Genomic DNA, 24,129 nt, shown 5'->3' with positions numbered 1-24,129 from the left:
GAACTCCACATTCTCTCCTCTAATTATCCTTGCCCTAACTCCATCTTGCTCTGCCTTATGGGATGCTATTTCATGTTGCTTGTATTTGCCCAGAGGGGAGAAAAGAATGGAAGCCAGTAATAGCAAGGTCATCAACTCCATAAAGCATTAGATTGGGTGACTGAACAACAACAACAACTCCATCTGGTTCACACAGACCATGCAGTGGGGCAACTTCATCATTGAAGAGCTGAAGAGGGAAGGAGAGACTATGGTGGGGACAGTGTCTGATGATGGCTGACTGATAATCCTGGATGGGGGATAAGTATATCTGAGAAAGGAAAAAGGCCTCCATAGCCAAAGGATAGGCTTCAGATGTAATAAATAATGAAAATAAATCCTTAGAACTTGGTACCAGAGCAGAAATCACTTGTATGATTGTATGAGCAGAACTGGAATGTTCCTTGACCATGTGAATGTAGCTTGCTATATTGTGTTATCTTACTTTAGAATATTATCTAGAAATATTTCACATTATTCAATATTTTTTTTTCTGTGCCTTATACGCTAGGTCATAGAAAGGTGTTGGTAACTTTATAGATGTTATTTGCCCTTCAAGTTGAAGGATTTTTAAATATTTGCATCTTTCTATTTCTAAAAAATAGGAAACATTGATCAGTAGTAAAGGATAATAATAGTAATAGTGGTAGTAATAAAAAATAGTGATAAAACAAAATTTATAATCAGTTAAGGAGAGAAGGTTATTTGGCATAGTGATAGTCTTGGCAATTAATTATTATGGTTTTCCATTTAGGGTAGAAAATTTTTGAAACTTGAAAAAAATCCTAATATTGTTCCTTGCCTGAATGATAATAAAAGATATGATAAAATTTCACTCATATAAAACCATAATTTTAGTCTTTCTGATAATATCATGGAATAGCCTTGAAATCAAATACATGCCACAGAATAGTATGGGTACAATATAATGTTAGAAGGGGGAAAAACTAGAGTTGGGGGGGAAAAATATATATATATATATATATATATATATATATATATATATATATAAAACTGTTTAAGACACAAATGTGAAAAAATTCTCAAAATTCTTATAAAGTGTTTTTAAAGTCCAACTTCATTTATAACATTTTTGATGGAAACAAAGGCCAGTTTTCTCCAAGTCTTGGATTTTTCTGAAGTACTGGTTGAAACATTCAGTGGTGGCCCAGTCCCCATCGTATGGATTTAGTTAGTCCTTTCTATTTCTGAGCTACAGCTCCTCTGAGTCTTTTCTCCTGGAAGACAGAAGAAGGGGCCTCAACAATTTCAAAAGAAATTGAGCTGTGTCAACAGATAATTACTGATGGAATTAACAGGCAAGAAAGAGTTTATTCAAGACAATTGCTGTAATGAAGAAAGATTGAACTCAATTCCCTGAAACAACAAGCAAAACAGTTTTTAAGCACTGGGTGAGCTAATGGAAAAGTGCTGAAGGACATTAGAGGCAAGGCTGGCCAATACATTGGGCTACCTATGTTTATTAGTTGATGTAGTTGGAGTTTGACCCCTCAGTTCAGTTCAATTCAGTCACTCAGTTGTGTCTGACTCTTTGAAACCCCATGAATCGAAGCACGTCAGGCCTCCCTGTCCATCACCAACTCCAGGAGTTCACTTAAACTCACGTCCATTGAGTCAGTGACACCTTCCAGCCATCTCATCTTCTGTTGTCCAGATTTCCTCCTGCCACCAACCCCGCCTAGCATCAGAGTCTTTTCCAGTGAGTTAACTATTCACATGAGGTGGCCAAAGTACTGGAGTTTCAGCTTCAGCATCATTCCTTCCAAAGAACACCCAGGGCTGATTTCCTTTAGAATGGACTGGTTGGATCTCCTTGCAGTCCAAGGGACTCTCAAGTGTCTTCTCCTCCACCACAGTTCAAAAGCATCAATTCTTCGGCGCTCAGCTTTCTTCACAGTCCAACTCTCACATCCATACATGACCACTGGAAAAACCACAGCCTTGACTAGACAGACCTTTGTTAGCAAAGTAATGTCTCTGCTTTTCAATATGCTATCTAGGTTGGTCATAACTTTCCTTCCAAGGAGTAAGCGTCTTCTAATTTCATGGCTGCAGTCACCATCTGCAGTGATTTTGAAGCCCAGAAAAATAGTCTGACACTGTTTCCACTGTTTACCCATCTATTTCCCATGAATTGATGGGACCAGATGCCATGATCTTTGTTTTCTGAATGTTGAGCTTTAAACCAACATTTTCACTCTCCACTTTCACTTTTATCAAGAGGCTTTTTAGTTCCTCTTTACTTTCTGCCATAAGGGTGGTGTCATCTGCATATGTGAGGTTATTGATATTTCTCCCAGCAATCTGGAATCCAGTTTGTGCTTCCTCCAGCCCAGTGTTTCTCATAATGTACTCAGTTCAGTTCAGTTCAGTTCAGTCGCTCAGTCGTGTCCGAGTCTTTGCGACCCCATGAATCGCAGCACGCTAGGCCTCCCTGTCCATCACCAACTCCCGGAGTTCACTCAAACTCACGTCCATTGAGTAAGTGATGACATCCAGCCATCTCATCCTCTGTTGTCTCCTTCTCCTTCTGCCCCCAATCCATCCCAGCATCAGAGTTTTTTCCAATGAGTCAACTCTTTGCATGAGGTGGCCAAAGTACTGGAGTTTCAGCTTCAGCATCATTCCTTCCAAAGAACACCCAGGGCTGATCTCCTTTAGAATGGACTGGTCAGATCTCCTTGCAGCCCAAGGGACTCTCAAGAGTCTTCTCCAACACCACAGTTCAAAAGCATCAATTCTTCGGCACTCAGCCTTCTTCACAGTCCAACTCTCACATCCATACATGACCACAGGAAAAACCATAGCCATGACTAGAAAGACCTTTGTTGGCAAAGTAATGTCTCTGCTTTTGAATATGCTATCTAGGTTGGTCATAACTTTCCTTCCAAGGAGTAAGTGTCTTTTAATTTCATGGCTGCAGTCACCATCTGCAGTGATATTGGAGCCGCCCCCCCCCCCACAAAAAAAAAGTCTGACACTGTTTCCACTGTTTCTCTATCTATTTCCCATGAAGTGATGGGACCGCATGCCATGATCTTTGTTTTCTGAATGTTGAGTTTTAAGCGAACTTTTTCACTCTACTCTTTCACTTTCAGCAAGAGGCTTTTCAGTTCCTCTTCACTTTCTGCCATAAGGGTGGTGTCATCTGCATATCTGAGGTTATTGATATTTCTCCCAGAAATCTTGATTCCAGCTTGTGTTTCTTCCAGTCCAGCATTTCTCATGATGTACTCCACATATAAGTTAAATAAGCAGGGTGACAATATACAGCCTTGATGTACTCCTTTTCCTATTTGGAACCAGTCTGTTGTTCCATGTCCAGTTCTAACTGTTGCTTCCTGACCAGCATATAGGTTTCTGAAGAGGCAGGTCAGGTGGTCCGGTATTCCATCTCTTTCAGAATTTTCCACAGTTTATTGTGATCCACGCAGTCAAAGGCTTGGCATAGTCAATAAAGCAGAAATAGATGTTTTTCTGGAACTCTCTTGCTTTTTTCCATGATCCAGCAGATGTTGGCAATTTGATCTCTGGTTTCTCTGCCTTTTCTTAAACCAGCTTGAACTTCTGGAAGTTCACTGTTCACGTATTGCTGAAGCCTGACTTGGAGAATTTTGAGCATTACTCTAGTAGCGTGTGAGATGAGTGAAATTGTGCGGTAGTTTGAGCATTCTTTGGCATTGCCTTTCTTTGGGATTGGAATGAAAACTGACCTTTTCCAGTCCTGTGGTCACTACTGAGTTTTCCAAATTTGCTGGCAAATTGAATGCAGCACTTTCACAGCATCATCTTTAGGATTTGAAATAGCTCAACTGGAATTCCATCACTTCCACTAGCTTTGTTTGTAGTGATGCTTTCTAAGGCCCACTTGACTTCACATTCCAGGATGTCTGGCTCTCGGTGAGTGATCACACCATCGTGATTATCTTGGTCATGAAGATTTTTGTACAGTTCTTCTGTACATTCTTGCCACCTCTTCTTAATATCTTCTGCTTTCTGTCCTTTATTGAGCCCATCTTTGCATGAAATGTTCCCTTGGTATCTCTAATTTTCTTGAAGAGATCTCTAGTGTTTCCCATTCTGTTGTTTTCCTCTATTTCTTTGCATTGATCACTGAGGAAGTCTTTCTTATCTCTTCTTGCTATTTTTTGGAACTCTGCATCAGATGCTTATATCTTTCCTTTTCTCCTTTGCTTTTCACTTTCACAAAGAGTGGGAGACAGCCACACTATGTTTATTGATGATTAAAGTTCAGAGAGATAGCTTCCAGGCCCTTGGGAAAACATTCCTTGGTTTAGAAGATAGACATCTCAAAGGAGCAGAGAAAAGATTTATAAATTGCGATAAATTTTCTAAATCAAGTCTCCCCACCCAGGAATTGAACCTGGGTCTCCTGCATTAAGGCAGGTTCTTTACTACCATCTGAGTCACTAGGGAAGTCCTTCAAGTGTCTGTCATAAGGAAGAAATCTGTCTAAAATCAGTCACGCTGGGGAGAATGTTCAGGTGTTCTTGGTTAGCCACTTTATGTGAACTACCATCAATCTGGCTTAAATTCAACATTCAGAAAACTAAGATCATGGATTCCAGTCTCACATGGCAAACAGATGGGGAAATAGTTGAAACAATGAAAGACTTTATTTTCTTGGGCTCCAAAATCACTGCAGACAGTGACTGTAGCCATGAAATCAAAAGACACTTGCTCCTTGGAAGAAAATCTATGACAAACCTAGACAGCATATTAAAAAGTATAGAGACATTACTTTGCCAACAAAGGTCCATATAGTCAAAGCTATGGTTTTTCCAATAGTTCTATATGGATGTGAGAGTTGGGACAATAAAAAAGGCTGAGCACCAAAGAATTGATGCTTTTGAACTATGGGGCTGGAGAAGACCCTTTAGAGTCCCTTGGACTGCAAGGAGATCCAACCAGTGTATCCTAAAGGAAATCAACCCTAATCATTCATTGGAAGGACTGATGCTAAAGCTGACACTCCATACTTTGGTGACCTGATGCAAAGAGATGACTCATTGGAAAAATCTGATGCTGGGAAAGATAGAAGGCAGAAGGACAAGGGGACGACAGAATATGAGATGGCTGGATGGCATAACCGATTCAATGGACGTAAGTTTGAGCAAGCTCTGGGAGATGGTGAAGGAGAGGGAAACCTGGCATGCTGCAATCCATGGGGGTCACAGAGTCAGTCATGACTGAGTGACTGAACAGCAACAACAATTAATCAATCAATTAATCAGTCAATGCTTAGTATGTCAATTCATCAAGGTGGAGAAATTATCCGGTGGAAGACAGGCACCGTAGCTTAGAGGTGACATATGCTGGCATAGTACACTGAAGCTTAATGCATTCTAAAGGATTCTCTACACTTGCCAAGAAAAAAATCAGGGGTCAAACTGAACCTCAGTCTATATACAATGCCAATAATGGATGCTCACACTGTTTAGTGTTCAGAGGCAGCTAATCAAAACTGTATGACGGCTCTAGTCACACCCACCATCAATACACATTTGTTTTTCTAACTCGCTGGATCAAAGCAGGGGCACTAGAAGCCAAGTTATTATTTTATTTTTAATTATTATTTAATTATTTTATTATTATTTATTTATCAAGTTATTATTTTATTATGATGATTAAACCTAAAGAATCTTTAAAACAATTTACTTATTTGAATTTTGACTTTCAATGCTTTTAATGACTTTGAAAAACAGAAAGAGGGAGGGTATGGGGAGGGAGGAGGGAAGAGGGTTCAGGATGGGGAACACAGGTATACCTGTGGCGGATTCATTTCGATATTTGGCAAAACTAATACAATATTGTAAAGTTTAAAAATAAAATAAAATTTAAAAAAAAGAAAGAAAATATTCTTTCTGCATGCAATATAAACTATTATTGAGAACTCTGTCCATATGTTCAAAGGTCCCACTTAAGGAATGTATGACTCTGTTGACCCAGGAAAATTGTCCTCTGAGGAATTAGTTGGCTTTCTACCTTTTGATAATGAGAGTTTTTCATACAGAGACAACTTTTTGAAATAAATAGTCAATCCTGTAGTTTTGGGAGCCAGTTTCATGAGTCAGAATCCCAGTGTCAACACTTACAGCTTTGTATCCTATAGCAAGTTATTTCACGATTCTGTTTCCTATTTAAAATAAGGTTATTAATAGAGCTCACCCAGCAGGGTTATTTTGACAATACATTATTACATATGAATCTTGGTATATGGTACACTCGTGGCTGTGAGAAATGATAGCCTCGTTTTGTTTCTCTCTCTCTTCCTTCTTTCACCCCTCCCTTTCCTTCTTTCCTTTTTTTTCTTTCATTTGTCCTTTTCCCTTTTTAATTTGGCTATATAAAAATCCTGTGTAAATTCTAATTAACACAGCAACTATGCAGTCTCTTATGTAAACAACTTAGAACAGAAAACGCTGACTGTTGCCGTCAACATTCTTTCTTTCTTTCCTAGAATTCATGTTTCCTTTTTGGACTTGAGTTTTATTGCTCCTATTTGATGTGTCCTTTATGGTGGGTTCTTCAAGCATTTTATGAGTTCCAAGTAAAATAAATATAAAATAAACTATAAAGTAGGAAATAATGTTCCATGGGTTAGAAGTCACAAATATCAATACAAGGTACTATAAGAGGACATAAAAAATCAGAGTTCTTCCTTTTGTGAAGTTCACACATTAAGAAAATACCATGACAAAAATTAACTTAGCACCATGCCCCATACACATGCTGAGTTCTAGTATATTTTAAGGAAATAAATTTCAGTAATAAAATGATTTGCAAAAAAGTTCACTGTGAATCTTTGATGATGGAATATGTGTCCACATGCTTAATTTTCTACAAATTATTTTGAATAAAATAAATGGTTGAGAGTAATAAAGGATGAAAAATTATGAAAGAATAATGTTAACTATTCTGGAAAAAAAAGATGTAGATTCTAAATATAGTCTTCCCAATAAATAATTTCTTATGAATTTTCAGGCAAGACAATTTTCCTCTTGATACCTTACTTTTGTGATAACACCTGTTCTGCTTACCCAGAGGGATCTTGTGAAGATGAAGTGAGGCAATGAATTTGAAAACTTTGCTAAAACACCGTACAAACATATGCAGTATACTAATATAACTAGTAGTATAATTAAAAGATTGCATTTTCAAAATGTTAAAATTAGTTGCAGTTTCTTAAAAGTCTACAACTTTAAAGCAAACAGATGGATAAGAATAGCTCTTGAATGCCAAATTTAGTGTGGTATGTTTTCTTGCTGGTATGCCTGAAAGTTGTATCTAAAAAGCAACTGCAGAAATAAAATATCCTTAATTTCTCTTTCTGTTTTCTTATTATTAGTGTATAGGAATGCAAGGGATTTCTGTGTGTTGATTTTATATCCTGCAACTTTACTATAGTCATTGATTAGTTCTAGTAATTTTCTGGTGGAGTCTTTAGGGTTTTCTATGTAGAGGATCATGTCATCTGCAAATAGTGAGAGCTTTACTTCTTCTTTTCCAATTTGGATTCCTTTTATTTCTTTTTCTGCTCTGATTGCTGTGGCCAAAACTTCCAAAACTATGTTGAATAGTAATGGTGAAAGTGGGCACCCTTGTCTTGTTCCTGACTTTAGGGGAAATGCTTTCAATTTTTCACCATTGAGGATAATGTTTGCTGTGGGTTTGTCATATATAGCTTTTATTATGTTGAGGTATGTTCCTTCAATTCCTGCTTTCTGGAGAGTTTTTATCATTTTGTCAAAGGCTGAATTTTGTCAAAGGCTTTCTCTGCATCTATTGAGATAATCATATGGTTTTTATTTTTCAATTTGTTAATGTGGTGTATTACATTGATTGATTTGCGGATATTGAAGAATCCTTGCATCCCTGGGATAAAGCCCACTTGGTCATGGTGTATGATCTTTTTAGTGTGTTGTTGGATTCTGATTGCTAGAATTTTGTTAAGGATTTTTGCATCTATGTTCATCAGTGATATTGGCCTGTAGTTTTCTTTTTTTGTGGGATCTTTGTCAGGTTTTGGTATTAGGGTGATGGTGGCCTCATAGAATGAGTTTGGAAGTTTACCATCCTCTACAATTTTCTGGAAGAGTTTGAGCAGGATAGGTGTTAGCTCTTCTCTAAATTTTTGGTAGAATTCAGCTGTGAAGCCGTCTGGACCTGGGCTTTTGTTTGCTGGAAGATTTTTGATTACAGTTTCAATTTCTGTGCTTGTGATGGGTCTGTTAAGATTTTCTATTTCTTCCTGGTCCAATTTTGGAAAGTTGTACTTTTCTAAGAATTTGTCCATTTCTTCCACGTTGTCCGTTTTATTGGCATATAATTGTTGATAGTACTCTCTTATGATCCTTTGTATTTCTGTGTTGTCCATTGTGATCTCTCCATTTTCATTTCTAATTTTATTGATTTGATTTTTCTCCCTTTGTTTCTTGATGAGTCTGGCTAATGGTTTGTCAATTTTATATATCCTTTCAAAAAACCAGCTTTTGGTTTTGTTGATTTTTGCTATGATCTCTTTTGTTTCTTTTGCATTTATTTCTGCTCTAAGTTTTAAGATTTCTTTCCTTCTACTGACCCTGGGGTTCTTCATTTCTTCCTTTTCTAGTTGCTTTAGGTGTAGAGTTAGGTTATTTATTTGACTTTTTCTTGCTTCTTGAGGTGTGCCTGTATTGCTATGAACTTTCCCCTTAGGACTGCTTTTACCGTGTCCCACAGGTTTTGGGTGGTTGTGTTTTCATTTTCATTCGTTTCTATGCAAATTTTGATTTCTTTTTTGATTTCTTCTGTGATTTGCTGGTTATTCAGCAGCATGTTGTTCAGCCTCCATATGTTGGAATTTTTAATAGTTTTTCTCCTGTAATTGAGATCTAATCTTACTGCATTGTGGTCAGAAAAGATGCTTGGAATGATTTCTATTTTTTTGAATTTACCAAGGCTAGCTTTATGGCCCAGGATGTGATCTATCCTGGAGAAGTTCCATGTGCGCTTGAGAAAAAGGTGAAATTCATTGTTTTGGGATGAAATGTCCTATAGATATCAATTAGGTCTAACTGGTCTATTGTATCGTTTAAAGTTTGTGTTTCCTTGTTAATTTTCTGTTTAGTTGATCTATCCATAGGTGTGAGTCGGGTATTAAAGTCTCCCACTATTATTGTGTTATTGTTAATTTCTCCTTTCATACTTGTTAGCATTTGTCTTACATACTGTGGTGCTCCCGTGTTGGGTGCATATATATTTATAATTGTTATATCTTCTTCTTGGATTGATCCTTTGATCATTATGTAGTGACCATCTTTGTCTCTTTTCACAGTCTTTGTTTTAAAGTCTATTTTATCTGATACGAGTATTGCTACTCCTGCTTCCTTTTGGTCCCTATTTGCATGGAAAATCTTTTTCCAGCCCTTCACTTTCAGTCTGTATGTGTCCCCTGTTTTGAGGTGAGTCTCTTGTAGACAACATATGTAGGGGTCTTGTTTTTGTATCCATTCAGCCAGTCTTTGTCTTTTGGTTGGGGCATTCAACCCATTTACGTTTAAGGTAATTACTGATAAGTATGATCCCGTTGCCATTTACTTTATTGTTTTGGGTTTGAATTTATATACCGTTTTTGTGTTTCCTGTCTAGAGAATATCCTTTAGTATTTGTTGGAGAGCTGGTTTGGTGGTGCAGAATTCTCTCAGCTTTTGCTTGTCTGAAAAGCTTTTGATTTCTCCTTCATACTTGAATGAGATCCTTGCTGGGTACAATAATCTGGGCTGTAGGTTATTTTCTTTCATCATTTTAAGTATGTCTTGCCATTCCCTCCTGGCTTGAAGAGTTTCTATTGAAAGATCAGCTGTTATCCTTATGGGAATTCCCTTGTGTGTTATTTGTTGTTTTTCCCTTGCTGCTTTTAGTATTTGTTCTTTGCGTTTGATCTTTGTTAATTTGATTAATATGTGTCTTGGGGTGTTTCGCCTTGGGTTTATCCTGTTTGGGACTCTCTCAGTTTCTTGGACTTGGGTGATTATTTCCTTCCCCATTTTAGGGAAGTTTTCAATTCCATTCACCATTGCAATGGAAAGAATAAAATACTTAGGAATATATCTACCTAAAGAAACTAAAGACATATATATATATTGAAAACTATAAAACACTGGTGAAAGAAATCAAAGAGGACACTAACAGATGGAGAAATATACCATGTTCATGGATTGGAAGAATCAATACAGTGAAAATGAGTATACTACCCAAAGCAATTTATAGATTCAATGCAATCCCTATCAAGCTACCAACAGTATTCTTCACAGAGCTAGAATAAATAATTTCACAATTTGTATGGAAATACAAAAAACCTCAAATAGCGATATTGAAAAAGAAGAATGGAACTGGAGGAATCAAGCTGCCTGACTTCAGGCTCTACTACAAAGCCACGGTTATCAAGACAGTATGGTACTGGCACAAAGACAGAAATATAGATCAATGGAACAAAATAGAAAGCCCAGAGATAAATCCACGCACATATGGACACCTTATCTTTGACAAAGGAGGCAAGAATATACAATGGATTAAAGACAATCTCTTTAACAAGTGGTGCTGGGAAATCTGGTCAACCACTTGTAGAAGAATGAAACTAGAACACTTTCTAACACCATACACAAAAATAAACTCAAAATGGATTAAAGATCTAAATGTAAGACCAGAAACTATAAAACTCCTAGAGGAGAACATAGGCAAAACACTCTCTGACATACATCACAGCAGGATCCTCTAGGACCCACCTCCCAGAATATTGGAAATAAAAGCAAAAATAAACAAATGGGACCTAATTAACCTTAAAAGCTTCTGCACATCAAAGGAAACTATTAGCAAGGTGAAAAGACAGCCTTCAGAATGGGAGAAGATAATAGCAAATGAAGCAACTGACAAACAACTAATCTCGAGAATATACAAGCAACTCCTACAGCTCAACTCCAGAAAAATAAATGACCCAGTCAAAAAATGGGCCAAAGAACTAAATAGACATTTCTCCAAAGAAGACATACAGATGGCTAACAAACACATGAAAAGATGCTCAACATCACTCATTATCAGAGAAATGTAAATCAAAACCACTATGAGGTACCATTTCACACCAGTCAGAATGGCTGCGATCCAAAAGTCTACAAGTAATAAATGCTGGAGAGGGTGTGGAGAAAAGGGAACCCTCTTACACTGTTGGTGGGAATGCAAACTAGTACAGCCACTATGGAGAACAGTGTGGAGATTCCTTAAAAAACTGGAAATAGAACTGCCTTATGATCCAGCAATCCCACTGCTGGGCATACACACTGAGGAAACCAGAAGGGAAAGAGACACGTGTACCCCAATGTTCATCGCAGCACAGTTTATAATAGCCAGGACATGGAAGCAACCTAGATGTCCATCAGCAGATGAATGGATAAGAAAGCTATGGTACATATACACAATGGAGTCTTACTCAGACATTAAAAAGAATACATTTGAATCAGTTCTAATGAGGTGGATGAAACTGGAGCCTATTATACAGAGTGAAGTAAGCCAGAAAGAAAAACACAAATACAGTATACTAATGCATATATATGGAATTTAGAAAGATGGTAACAATAACCCTGTGTACGAGACAGCAAAAGAGACACTGATGTATAGAAGTCTTATGGACTCTGTGGGAGAGGGAGAGGGTGGGAAGATTTGGGAGAATGGCATTGAAACATGTAAAATATCATGTATGAAACGAGTTGCCAGTCCAGGTTCAATGCACGATACTGGATGCTTGGGGCTGGTGCATTGGGACGACCCAGAGGGATGGTGTGGGGAGGGAGGAGGGAGGAGGGTTCAGGATGGGGAACACATGTATACCTGTGGCAGATTCATTTTGATATTTGGCAAAACTAATACAATTATGTAAAGTTTAAAAATAAAATAAAATTTAAAAAAAAGAAAGAAAATATCAAGTGCTCAAATAGCAAATAGATATCATAGGGTTGTTATATTGTCAAACTGAAAAGGAAAGGAAGGAAGGAAGGAAGGAAGGAAAAGAAAGAGAAATAATGAAAGAAAAAAAAGAAAGAAAATAAAATTAATTTATGGGTTATTCCAACTACAAGCAGTTCAAAGACAGAATTTACTACAGGGTTACAAAATCTTTGGGTCTACTGCTTGAGATTATCAGTGCAATTAACCTTAACCATTTATGCTACATATTGATCCTCAAGCACTTCCATAAATGTGTTTCTTCCTTATTGCTGTAATGGCCTTTCCATTTTTAGTTGATGGGAAAGTTTATAAATGCTTTGGCTTCTATTCTCAGATGGGAAGCTGTCTTACTAATTGGTTGTTTTTAAGTAGCTCTTAATTAGAACTGTTTTTGGCATGCACTTTCCATTCCATCAGTTTCCCTTTACTCAATTGCTCCCTATTTATGTTGTATAGACTTTATTAATTTATAATCACTTTTATGAGACTGAGTGGTGATGATGTTTTCAGGATAATTTTAGAACTGGCAGCATTGGATCTTCTGGGTGATAAACTGTTAGTATGATGAACATCACTGAAATTTTGAATAATATTAAATTATAAAAATTACTACCGGAACAAAAAAAATACAGGTAAATTGTAAAGTATATGTGGTATAATTCTAAAGTCAAGAGGAACATGGAAAGGCTTTCTGCTCACCATATTTATTTATGCATCAGAAAGAAATCTGGCCATAAAAAAGAGCAGTCTGTCATTTTACAAAAATTATAAAATCAGAGTTTTTACAGATATTATAACTATTGGGAAAATTATGTTGGAAGATGAAGCCAAAACAATAGTGAACATTTCTGAAACATAAAGGGGGCTAGAACCGTGTTAGAGAAAACTGCTAGAGCTTTATATGTTGTAACACAGGATTAGTAAATGTTCTAAGCCATGCACTGAACAAGAAGTCCCTGAAAAGCCTGATGGCAGAGGTGGAACTTGTCATTCTATGGATAAATAGATGTTAATAAAGGTTATGAAGTTTTTCATCAGCCACAGCCATGTTGCTTCCTGTCTCTGTGCCAGGAGTTCATTATGAGATAGAAGTTAACACATATAAGTTACACAAGCAATGTACTACAAATCTGGTCAAGAGGTTTCTGTTTTATTACAAGAAATAAGCCAAAATTAAAATTTCTTTCTGACAAATCAGGTTCACGATGCATGCAAGGTGGGCAATGAGGATGCAAACATTGTGGGCAGTAAGACTTAAAAGATAACTGGTTGTTACACTTTCCTTCACAGTAACCCTGCCCTGAGACTCCTTCCTTATGCAGAAAATATAAAGGAAGGAGACAACTTTTTCATAAAAGTGAAGCAAGATTTTGCTCACATATATCCTCAATTGGAAAAACTTCAAAAAAAGATTAGGAAAGGGGGGCAATGAGTGGTTAGTTTAAAAAAAATAAAGAATTTAGGTTGACTTTGCAAACTGTAAATAATTGGGAAGTGAAAATGGAGAAAGTTATGAAATAGCTGTCACTTATTGAGTAGAAGGGAAGATCCCCTGGAGGAGGAAAATGCAGCCCACTCATGGGCTTGCTGGAAAATCCCGTGGACAGAAGAGTCTGGAGGGCTACAGTAGATGGGGTTGCAAAGAGTTGAACAAGACTGAGCATGCACACACACACACCGAGTAGAAACTGGGCGCTTACTACATGCTGGGCCCTTCAAAAGATGTGCTATTCTACCATCTTTATGCAAGCATTGAGTACACCATGCAGCACATATTTAAAATTAGGCTACTCTCACAGTAACCTCAGAATTTGGTGAAAATCCATCTGAATGTATTTGTTTGATTCAATGACAGAAAAATGGACAGAAATATCATTTGATTCATGTTCATAATTTTAAAAAACAGCTAAAGTTAAGTTCAAAAAAAAGCTAATAAATAAGTACTTATTGCTTATTTATCATTTTAACTTTCAGTAAGTCAGAAACTTAATTGTGACTTCACAAGTGAGGTGTATTATCTCTCTTAGGTCACATGGGGCCATTTTTTTTGCATTCCAATCTAATGGACTTTTAGTAGCCTCCCTAAGCATCTAACTAAAGACAAAGTGAATTAGGCAATAGGGAAAACCTGGCTCATTAGGATCCAATGTGCTGTATTCAGAATTAAATTAAAGAGTCTCACCTCATCAAACTCACAAATCCGCCACAACACAGACGCTGATGAACAAAGGCCACTGTTTCACAACAGAGGATGGCTCCATCCTTCGAATTCTGAATGTACACAACAGAACCTCTTATTACTATGTTTGTGGTCAATTCAAAATGTCATCAGGGTTATCCAAAGGTTACATTCCAGCATTTCATATGGTTTCCTGGGATTGGGCTGGTCAATACCATGGCAACTTATTTCTTACCATGTTTCATCCAAATGCTTCTCTAAGTGTATCTCTATGCTCAGACTATAAAACAACACAAGCAAATCAGGGGTTAAGGAAACAGTAGAAGTGAATTAGGGCATAGATAGAGGTGTTAAATTAGAGTTTGCCTGGTGCTCCAGTTATTTATGAAATAAATTGATATCATTAAAGTTTTAGAAAATTATTTTTTTACTTTTATTTTGTAGCCATTTGCACAAAAGTGATAATTAAGGCCACTGTATATAATCAACATACTTAAGAGGAAAAATGACTAGCTTAAGTTTTCCGATGGTTCATTAAAACAGAAAGCTCTAAAACCACAGAAGAGAACTCAAAGTTAAACAGTTTTTATAAGAAATAAAATGACACAGAGGAAACCAAAGACTCTCTTCATGGAGGACTTTTTGAATGAGGGATTAAGTTTAGGTTTTTCGATTCCACAAGCAAAACTAGAAAGATTTGCAAACGATTTCAACATCATTTCCCAAATATTTAGCCATTAGATTTTTTAGCAGACCATCTATTCTAATGGGCTAATGTTCTATAGAAAATACTTTTAGAAACATTGAAAGATACTGTGGCTTGTTCATGTAAGCACCAAAATAGTCATTTGTTTTATCCTCTGTTTATGAACATTACAATACTTCCTGTTTTTAAATTACTATTTTCACTTTTTGCTGCACTACACTGAACCTTTGTTGGCGTCTCAGGTTTAATGAGAGGCACATGAATAAAAACCCCATGTTGTATGGATGAACCTAGAGACTGTCGTACTAAGTGAACCAAGTCAAACAGAGAAAGACACAAGCCATATTATATCATTGGCATCTGGTCCCATCACTTCATGGCAAGTAGATGGGTAAACAATGGAAACAGTGAGAGACTTTTATTTTGGGGGTGAGGGGCTCCAAAATAACTGAAGATGGTGACTGCAGCCATGAAATTAAAAGATGCTTGCTCTTTGGAAGAAAAGCTATGACCAACCTAGACAGCATATTAAAAAGCAGAGACATTACTTTGCCAACAAAAGTTCATCTAGTCAAAGCAATGGTTTTTCCAGTAGTCATGTATGGATGTGAGAGTTGAACTATAAAGAAGCTGAGAACTGAACAATGGATGCTTTTGAACTGTGGTATTGGAGAAGACTCTTGAGAGTCATTCGGACTTCAAGGAGATCCAATGAGTCAATCAAAAAGGAATCAGTCCTGAATATTCTTTGGAAGGACTGATGCTGAAGCTGAAACTCCAATACTTTGGCCACTTGATGTGAAGAACTGACTCACTGGAAAAGACCCTGATGCTGGGAAAGATTGAAGGCAGTAGAAGGGGATGACAGAGGATGAGAGGGTTAAATGGCATTATCGACTCAGTGGACATGAGTTTGAGCAAGCTCTGGGAGCTGTTGATGGACAGGGAAGCCTGGCATGCTGCAGTCCATGGGGTTGCAAAGAGTTGAACATGACTGAGTGACTGAACTGATTGATATGATATCACTTCTACGTGGAATATAAAATATGATACAAATGAACTTATTTACAAAACAGGCTCATAGACAGAACAGACTCGTGGTTGCCAAAGTGGAGGGAAGGTAGGAGAAGGATGGATTGAGAGTTTGTAATTAGCAGATGCAAACCAATATATATAGGATGGATAAACAACAAAGTCCGACTGTATAGCATGGGAACAATGTTCAGTATTTTGTACTATACCATAATGGGAAAAAGTATGTACATATAAGTATAACTGAATTACTTTGCTGTACAGAAGAAATTAACATGACATTTTAAATCAACTGTACTTCAATTAAAAACACTTAAAAAGTCCATGTTGTTTGCAGTGGTGCCTTCAGAACACATCCAGGTATGTCAACATATTTGCCTCTATATACAAAGTCTATAAACTGCATTTTTTATTTATTTATTGTTGGTTTTTTAATTAATTTCAGGGTCTGCTTTTTTTCTGCATTTCACTTTAGGACTTGTTCTATACCATCTATAATAAGCATGTAAACCAAGTACAAAACTGGTTAGAACACAATGACTTCAGGAACTCTTCTATCAGTAAAATAAATGCATAAGCTGTGAAGTCTATGTAGGGTAATTATGATAGAAATTTCCAATTCACAATTGAAAATTGGTGAAAGCCCTGAGTCAAATATATTGTCTGTGACCCTCATCTATTCTTTTTATTTTGCCCTGATTAGCATTTCCTATGTGTTTCATGATATATTTTCCTTTGCTAGAAAAATGATTATTTACCTCTGGGTCCTTATTACTATTTGAAAAAATACCAAATCTTGGCTCATGAGTTTGAAGCGTATTTTAAATACATTTGGTTAATCAATTGTATGTAAGAGAAGAAACTTTATAATCCTCTATATGCTAGAAGCCACTGGTTATCTAGTATCAGGAAATTGATTCTCTGTATTTTGTTGGCCTATGGCTTTCTTTTTCCTTTCTAATCTGTATCCTATATTTTCTCTGGTCAGTAGCCTCAGTGTTTTGATCACACTGTGCCAGTGGAAGTATGTTTTACATTTTTAGAGAGCATAAAATATACTTTGAAATTTCATTAATGCTATAAATACTAGGTAGAGAAATGGATACTATTAATATATTACACAGTGCTCACAATAGCACAGATATTTTACTCCTTAACTATTTCACAACCAGTCTTTAATAGGATTGCAAATGGACTTTGGGTGGCATTTGTAGTCAATGATGGTCTTTTAAAAGTATCTCCTGTTGTTCAGGTTTATTTCAGTAGGGCATCTTTTAAAATATCTGAATTTATACTAGGGAGACACTGCTTTGCAACTAATGTAATTTTACAACTTAGGAGAAAAGGAAAGAAAATGATGGAGCATTAGAAAGATTGTAAATAGAAATAGCTCCAGAAAGAATGAAGAGACTGAGCCAAAGTGAAAACAACGCCTAGTTGTGGATGTGACTGGTGATGGAAGTAAAGTTTGATGCTGTAAAGAGCAATATTGTGTATAAACCTGGAATGTTAGGTCCATGAATCAAGGTAAATTGGAAGTGGTCAAATAGGAGATGGCCAGAATGAACTTCAACATTTTAGGAATCAGTGAACTAAAAGGAACTGGAATGGGAAATTTTAATTCAGATGGCCATGATATTTACCACTGTGGGCAAGAATCCCTTAGAAGAAATACAGTAGCCATCATAGTCAACAAAAGAGTCTGAAAGGCAGTTCTTCAGTGCAATCTCAAAAATGACAGAATGATCTCTGTTCATTTCCAAGGCAAACCATTCAATATTAGAGTAATCCAAGTCTATGCCCCAACCACTAAAGCCAAAGAAGCTGAAATTGAACATTCTATGAAGACCTAAAAGTCCTTCTAGAACTAATACCCAAAAAAGATGTCCTTTTCATTATAGGGGACTGGAATGCAAAAGTAGGAAGTCAAGAAATACCTGGAGTAACAGGCAAATTTGGCCTTGGAGTACAAAATGAAGCAGGGCAAAGGCCAACAGAGTTTTGCCAAGAGAACACACTGGTCATAGCAAACACCCTCTTCCAACAACACAGGAGAAGACTCTACACATGGACATCACCAGATGGTCAATACCAAAATCAGATTGATTATATTCTTTGCAGCCAGTGATGGAGAAGATCTATATAGTCAGCAAAAACAAGACTGGGAGTTGACTGTGGCTCAGAACATGAACTCTTTATTGCAAAATTCAGACTTAAAGAAAGTAGGGAAAACCACTCGACCATTCAAGTATGACCTAAATTAAATCCCTGATGTTGGGAAAGATTGAAGACAGGAGGAGAAGGGGACAACAGAGGATGAGATGGTTGGACACTGACTCGATGGACATGACCAATAGCTGGATGGCATCAGCGATTCAATGGTGATAGACAGGGAGGCCTGGTGTGCTGCCATCCATTGAGTCACAAAGAGTCAGACATGACTGAGCAACTGAACTGAACTGAAATGAAGAAATCAGTTCTTCATTTCAGACAGAGAAGAGACAGAGTGGCATTGAGGATGTCATAAGATCTGTGTATTCAAGTATAAATAGGAGTTTCCTGAAAATATAAAGGTAAAGACACAATCCAGGGAGAGAGATCAGCATGTATAATGGAACAGAAGTGTCAGAAAGTAGGGTCTGCTCTGGCAATTCCTAGCAGGTTGCCATGGCTTGACTTTATCACCTATGATTGGAGGTGAGGGTTAAAAAGAGAGAGAAACCAAATGATAAAAGACCATGAGACACAAGGGCCATAGCATGGAAAGAACAGTCATTTGACTTTTACCTTATGGGGTTTCCCTGGTGACTCAATGTTAAGGAATCTGCCTGCATTGCAGAAGACCCAGGTTCGATCCCTGGGTTGCAAAGATCCACTGGAGAAGGGAATGACAAGCCACTCCAGTATACTTGCCTGGAGAATCCCATGGACAGAAGAGCCTGGTGGGCTACAGTCCATGAGGTCGCAAAGAGTCAGGCATGACTGAGCAACTGACACTTTCACTTCACTTTCACTTCTTTCTTATGAGAGATGGAAGTACACTGATGGCTTTACACAGTGTCAGTTTGGGAAAGAAAAAAGTAAGGAGAGAAAGTAGATTGAAAGATGGAAAAAACATAACAAATGGGATAGTGAAACACACTTACAGTGAGAAAGTATTCTCACTTTGCCACTGAAAGTTTGAGTTGTCTATCAAAATTCCATAAAAAAAATCAGCTAAACTTTGATTAGTCAATATCCAATATCTCCTCTTTTTGTGTTACGATGATTGTCAGATCATCCTGATATTCTGCACTGACTGTTGTTTTCCATAACTGGAAAGTTTATATAAGGTTCAGAGACTCCAAGTGTAAATCCTGGTGCATACCTACTACACTATGATTTTGTTAAAATCTGTCATCAGAAAGTAGAATATTTTGACAAAAGAGAATCTCTGAAGTTTTAATAAAGGACAAACAGGCTTACAAATTACTGGTGTCCAGACACCAGTATTCTGTTAGTCTAGAATTCTTTAGGTCATCCATCTTTCTATGACCAGACCAAGCATCACATTCCAACCAAAGACTGTTCCCATCAAACATGCTTTGTATTGGCCATGGCAATGAAAGCTTAGATAGAACTCCAAGAAGAGGATAATTTTATTTCTTCATTTCTAATCTACTGAACCAGACAAAGATATGGTAAGTAGTCCCTAAGATTTATGCTGTTACAGGACCTCTACCACAAAATCAAAGTAGTTTTCAATACTGTCCTCTTCAGAGTAAATAGGCAAGACACTTTATTTTGTTTGCTGAGGTTTTACCAATACTTTGTCTCTTTTCTATTGAAAGAAAAACATACCTTTAATTGACTTCATTAATTTCATACTATTCCATGAAGTGAATCTTTATGTTCAAAAAGAGAGATTTAAAATTTAACTGCATTTTCACTTCATTTTTGCCTGCAACTAAAATTTGCCATTTACTCAGATTTTGCTATTACATAAACGAAACCTTATTGTATGATTTTGGAGCTATATTTAAAAAGTATTCATTTCAACTGGGATATATTGCTGAACACAAAAGAAAAATTCATAGGGCATTGTGTGCAACACAATAGGAAACCATTTGATTTACTGCATCTCTCTTTAGATTATTTTACACAATTAAAAACATAGTATAGTATTTGTTTATCTCTCTTGATTATATCATACAATAATAGGTGGGAAATTCTTAAAGAAATGGGAATGCCAGACCACATTACCTGCCTCCTGAGAAACCTGTATGCAGGTCAAGAAGCAACAGAACTGGGCATGGAACAACTGACTGGTTCAAAATTGGAAAAGGAATATGACAAGGGTATCTATTGTCAACCTGCTTATTTAACTTATATGCAGAGTATATCATATGAAATGCCAGGCAGGATGAATCACAAGCTGGAATCAAGATTGTCAGGAGAAATATCAACAGCCTCAAATATGCAGATCATACCCCTCTAATGGCAGAAAGTGAAGAGGAACTAAAGAGTTTCTTGATAAGGGTGAAAGAGGGGAGTGAAAAAGATGGCTGGGCACTCGACATTAAAAACAACTAAGATCATGGCATCTGGTCCCATCACTTCATGGCAGATAAAAGGGGAAAAAGTGGAGGCAGTGACAGATTTTATTTTCTTAGGCTCCAAAATCACTGCAGATGGTGACTGCAGTCTAGAAATTAAAAGACTCTTACTCCTTGAAAGGAAAGCTATAACAAACCTAGATAGCATATTAAAAACCAGAGACATCATTTTGCCAACAAATGTCCATATAGTCAAAGCTATGGTTTTTCCATAGCTTTGGTATAGGTATAGGTATAGGTATGGATGGTATATTCAAAGCTATGGTTTTTCCATAGCTTTGGTATAGGTATAAGTATAGGTATGGATGGTATAGGTATAGGTATGGATGGCATAGGTATGGATGTGAGAGTTGGACCATAAAGAAGACTGAGTGCTGAAGAAGTGATGCTTTTGAACTGTGGTGTTGGAGAAGACTCTTGAGAGTCCCTTGGACTCTAAGGAGATCAAACCAGTCAATCCTAAAGGAAATCAACTCTGAATATTCATTGGAAGGACTGACAGAGAAGCTCCAGTACTTTGGCCACCTGATGCATAGAGCCGACTCATTGGAAAAAACCCAGATGCTGGGAAAGATGGAAGGCAAAGATTGAAGGCAGTAGAAGAAGGGGGCAGCAGAGGATAAGATGGTTATATAACATCCCCAACTCAATGGACATGAATTTGAGCAAGCTACCGGAGTTAGTGAACAACAGGGGAGCCTGGCATACTACAGTCCATGGGGTTGCAAAGAGTCAGACATGACTTATTGACTCAACAACATCAAGTCTGTATGTAATTAATACTTTTACCAGGTTGGCCAACACCTCTGTCTCAAACTTTCTGTAAAATTTATTTGTGCTGACATGTACCCTCTTACTAATCCCTGCCTGATCCAGTCATCTCAATGAGACTGTGCAGGCCATATAAACTCTGCCCCCATTCCAAGTGGTATACTGTTAGTTATGATGATATAATAATTTCTAGACTTCATGAATTAAAATTTTCAAGCACATTATTTTATCCAAATAAAATGTGCTGTGTATATAAATGTTATACATGCCACATCTGAGAAACTGGTCAACATAATTACTTTCTGCTACAAAACATGCCTTAGACCCAGAATGGAATTGAAATTCCTTAACCACAACATCCATTTACGTAGAAAAATATAATTAATTGGGAGATAGAACAGCTGCTTACTCTAGTAGTAAGTTGTTGCTTACTCTTTACTTGTAGAGACATTAATAGTAAAGAATCCACCTGCCAAGGCAGAAGGTACAAGAGATGTGGGTTCATTCCCTGGGTTAGAAAGATCCCTTGGAATAGGAAATGGCAACCCACTTCTTTATTCTTGCCTGGAAAATCCCATGAACAGAGGAACTTGGTGGTCTACAGTCCATGGGGTCTTAAAGAGCTGGACATGACTTAGTGACTAGACAACATTTTGAAACTAGTCCCTGAATCCCCAGGAGTCTGTGCAGAGGAGAATAAAGGGCTTAACATGGTGAAGTAGAAGAAGAAGACATATCAAGTGGTTTTGAAGTCCACTAACCGTACTTCAAGCAAAGCAGCATTCACCGGTGTCTTTTTATATATGGGACTTTATTCACTAGAGTGTCTCTCTGCTAGAGTTTAATGTTTGGAAACAGATTTCCTGGTGTTACATTATTGCATATTAGACAGTTTTTTTTTTAAGCCTTCCTTTCTTTCATTAAATTTTCTCCACAGTGCCTAACAATGAGGTTTAGCTTTGGTAAAAGCATAGATTAACCTGAACTGTTACCTATAAAAGAATACCTCCTCCACAGCATAATTGTGAGAACTTAAATAGGATGATATATGCTGTATCCAGCACAAGGGGACTTAAAGAAGGCAATCAATAAATGTAATTATTTCCTTCTTTTTTCTAGCTCACCAATCAGCATCTGATTAGTTCTTAATAAGTATTTGTTAAAAAGAACTACATCTCAGCATTTTACCGTTTAATACTAACCTGTCTTGATTTTAGATAGCTTTTGTTGAAGGTTTGCAACCAATTCATTTTGACCAATATTTCTAAACAAGATAGTTGGTTTTCAATGTGCTTCTCGGAGGTGTTCCTTGCAGTAGTAGGAGTAGGGCAGGAGGGAAAGTTATCCAGAAAATTTGAAGTTAAGTTTATCCATTGAAAATTTGATTAAGTTAACGCAAGTGAACATGTAACAGATGAGATGCATCATCTATTAAAAAAATTCACCTTAAATGGTATTAGTAGCTAGGATATATTGAACACTTTTTCTGGGCCAGGTATTTTGCTAAGTTTTTATAAGCAATCCTGTGAAGTAGATATAAGTATTAGTCTTATTTTATATTAATAGATGAGAAAAGTGAGGCTTAGGGAAGTGAAGTAATTTGCCCAAAGTGGAACAACAACTGGATTCAAATCCCAGTAATCTGATTTTAATCTGCACAGTTAACTAATTAATCAAAAATACCAAAATCTGTGAATGGAAATTTGCTTTTTTAAAAAATATAATACTTTAAAGATTAATAAGTATTAAGTTAATATAGTAGTAGATTATATGTTTCCTCTTCTCTAGTAGGATGACACTGGACACATATATACAAATGATAAAATCCCTATGACGGACATGAGTATATTGACATTTTTAATTGGCACTCACCCTGGTGGCTTAGATGGTAAAGTGTCTGCCTACAATGCAGGAGAACCAGGTTCAATCCCTGGGTTGGGAAGGTCTCCTGGAGAAGGAAATGGCAACCCATTCTAGTATTCTTGCCTGGAAAATCCCATGGATGGAGGAGCCTGGTAGGCTACACTCCATGGGGTCGCAAAGAGTTGGACATGACTGAGTGACTTCACTTTCACCAGGTGCATTATATTACATATTGCATTAATTGGCAGACTCATCAGTTACAATATATTGCATTACACTATAAGATCTTCTTAAGAAAAGCAGATGATATATAAGAAAACTAGAAAAGGAGATGCCTAAGAGTCAAACTTTCAGATGGTCATAATCCCTTTTTTAGGGGAGGGGATGACATAAACAATCAGGGGTCCCAGGGTAGGCATCTCTGAATTGGAGATAGATGGCATAGGCTATCCGAGCTCAATGATACTATCTATCAAGACTACACAGAATAGCCTTGCTGTGATTTCATGCTGTTTCTCTTAAGTTACATTTTCTAGCTGTAAATGATTAGATCAGCACAGTAATTCATATATTATGTAGACTATTAAGAGTTTGCAGCTTGGTTGAACAAATTCAACATAACTTAATCAATTGCCAGTGAATTAAACAGCAAATAAACAAGCTTTTTATTTTGTAAAGACAGGAAACAGACTCTGAAATATGGTAAACCCACAGAGTGTCCACCATGCTGAAGCCCCTTCTGGGTAACTAGTAGCTTTTGGAGATGCTTATTTTATCCTAGAATGGTGTTTCTCTTCTTTATCACCTTCTCTTCTGTAAATTGTTATGGTCATTTTCCTCTTGGGTAGCAGTGATAGAAGAAGTAATTCCAGCTGTTCTTACTAATTCCTATCAATTATAACTTTTCATCAGCACTTTCATTA

The 24,129-nt window shown here is 37.0% G+C and overlaps 1 protein-coding gene across 35 annotated transcripts in view; it reads right to left on the bottom strand.

Moving 5' to 3' along the window:
- LOC129619891 (uncharacterized) overlaps nt 1–24,129 on the bottom strand; it is a 684,565-nt gene that overhangs the window by 301,601 nt on the left and 358,835 nt on the right. For 26 of the 35 annotated variants that reach the window (XR_008698241.1, XR_008698242.1, XR_008698236.1 and 23 more), the window contains one exon: nt 14,243–14,331. The exons of 7 other annotated variants lie outside the window; for them this stretch is intronic. Coding sequence is in view for 16 of the 28 variants with exons in the window: in XM_055535362.1 (XP_055391337.1) it covers nt 14,243–14,331 (89 nt within the window). In the remaining 12 variants the exon portion in view is untranslated. Of the gene's footprint in view, nt 1–1,034; nt 1,278–14,242; nt 14,332–24,129 lie in introns of those variants that run through there. 2 more of the 35 variants (XR_008698264.1, XR_008698259.1) reach the window with 1 other exon arrangement.

The sequence above is a fragment of the Bubalus kerabau genome, chromosome 9 (genome assembly GCF_029407905.1).
Source record: "Bubalus kerabau isolate K-KA32 ecotype Philippines breed swamp buffalo chromosome 9, PCC_UOA_SB_1v2, whole genome shotgun sequence".
NCBI lineage: Eukaryota > Metazoa > Chordata > Mammalia > Artiodactyla > Bovidae > Bubalus > Bubalus kerabau.
Note: the sequence above shows the minus strand (reverse complement) of the source record. Positions and strands in the feature narration are given on the sequence as shown.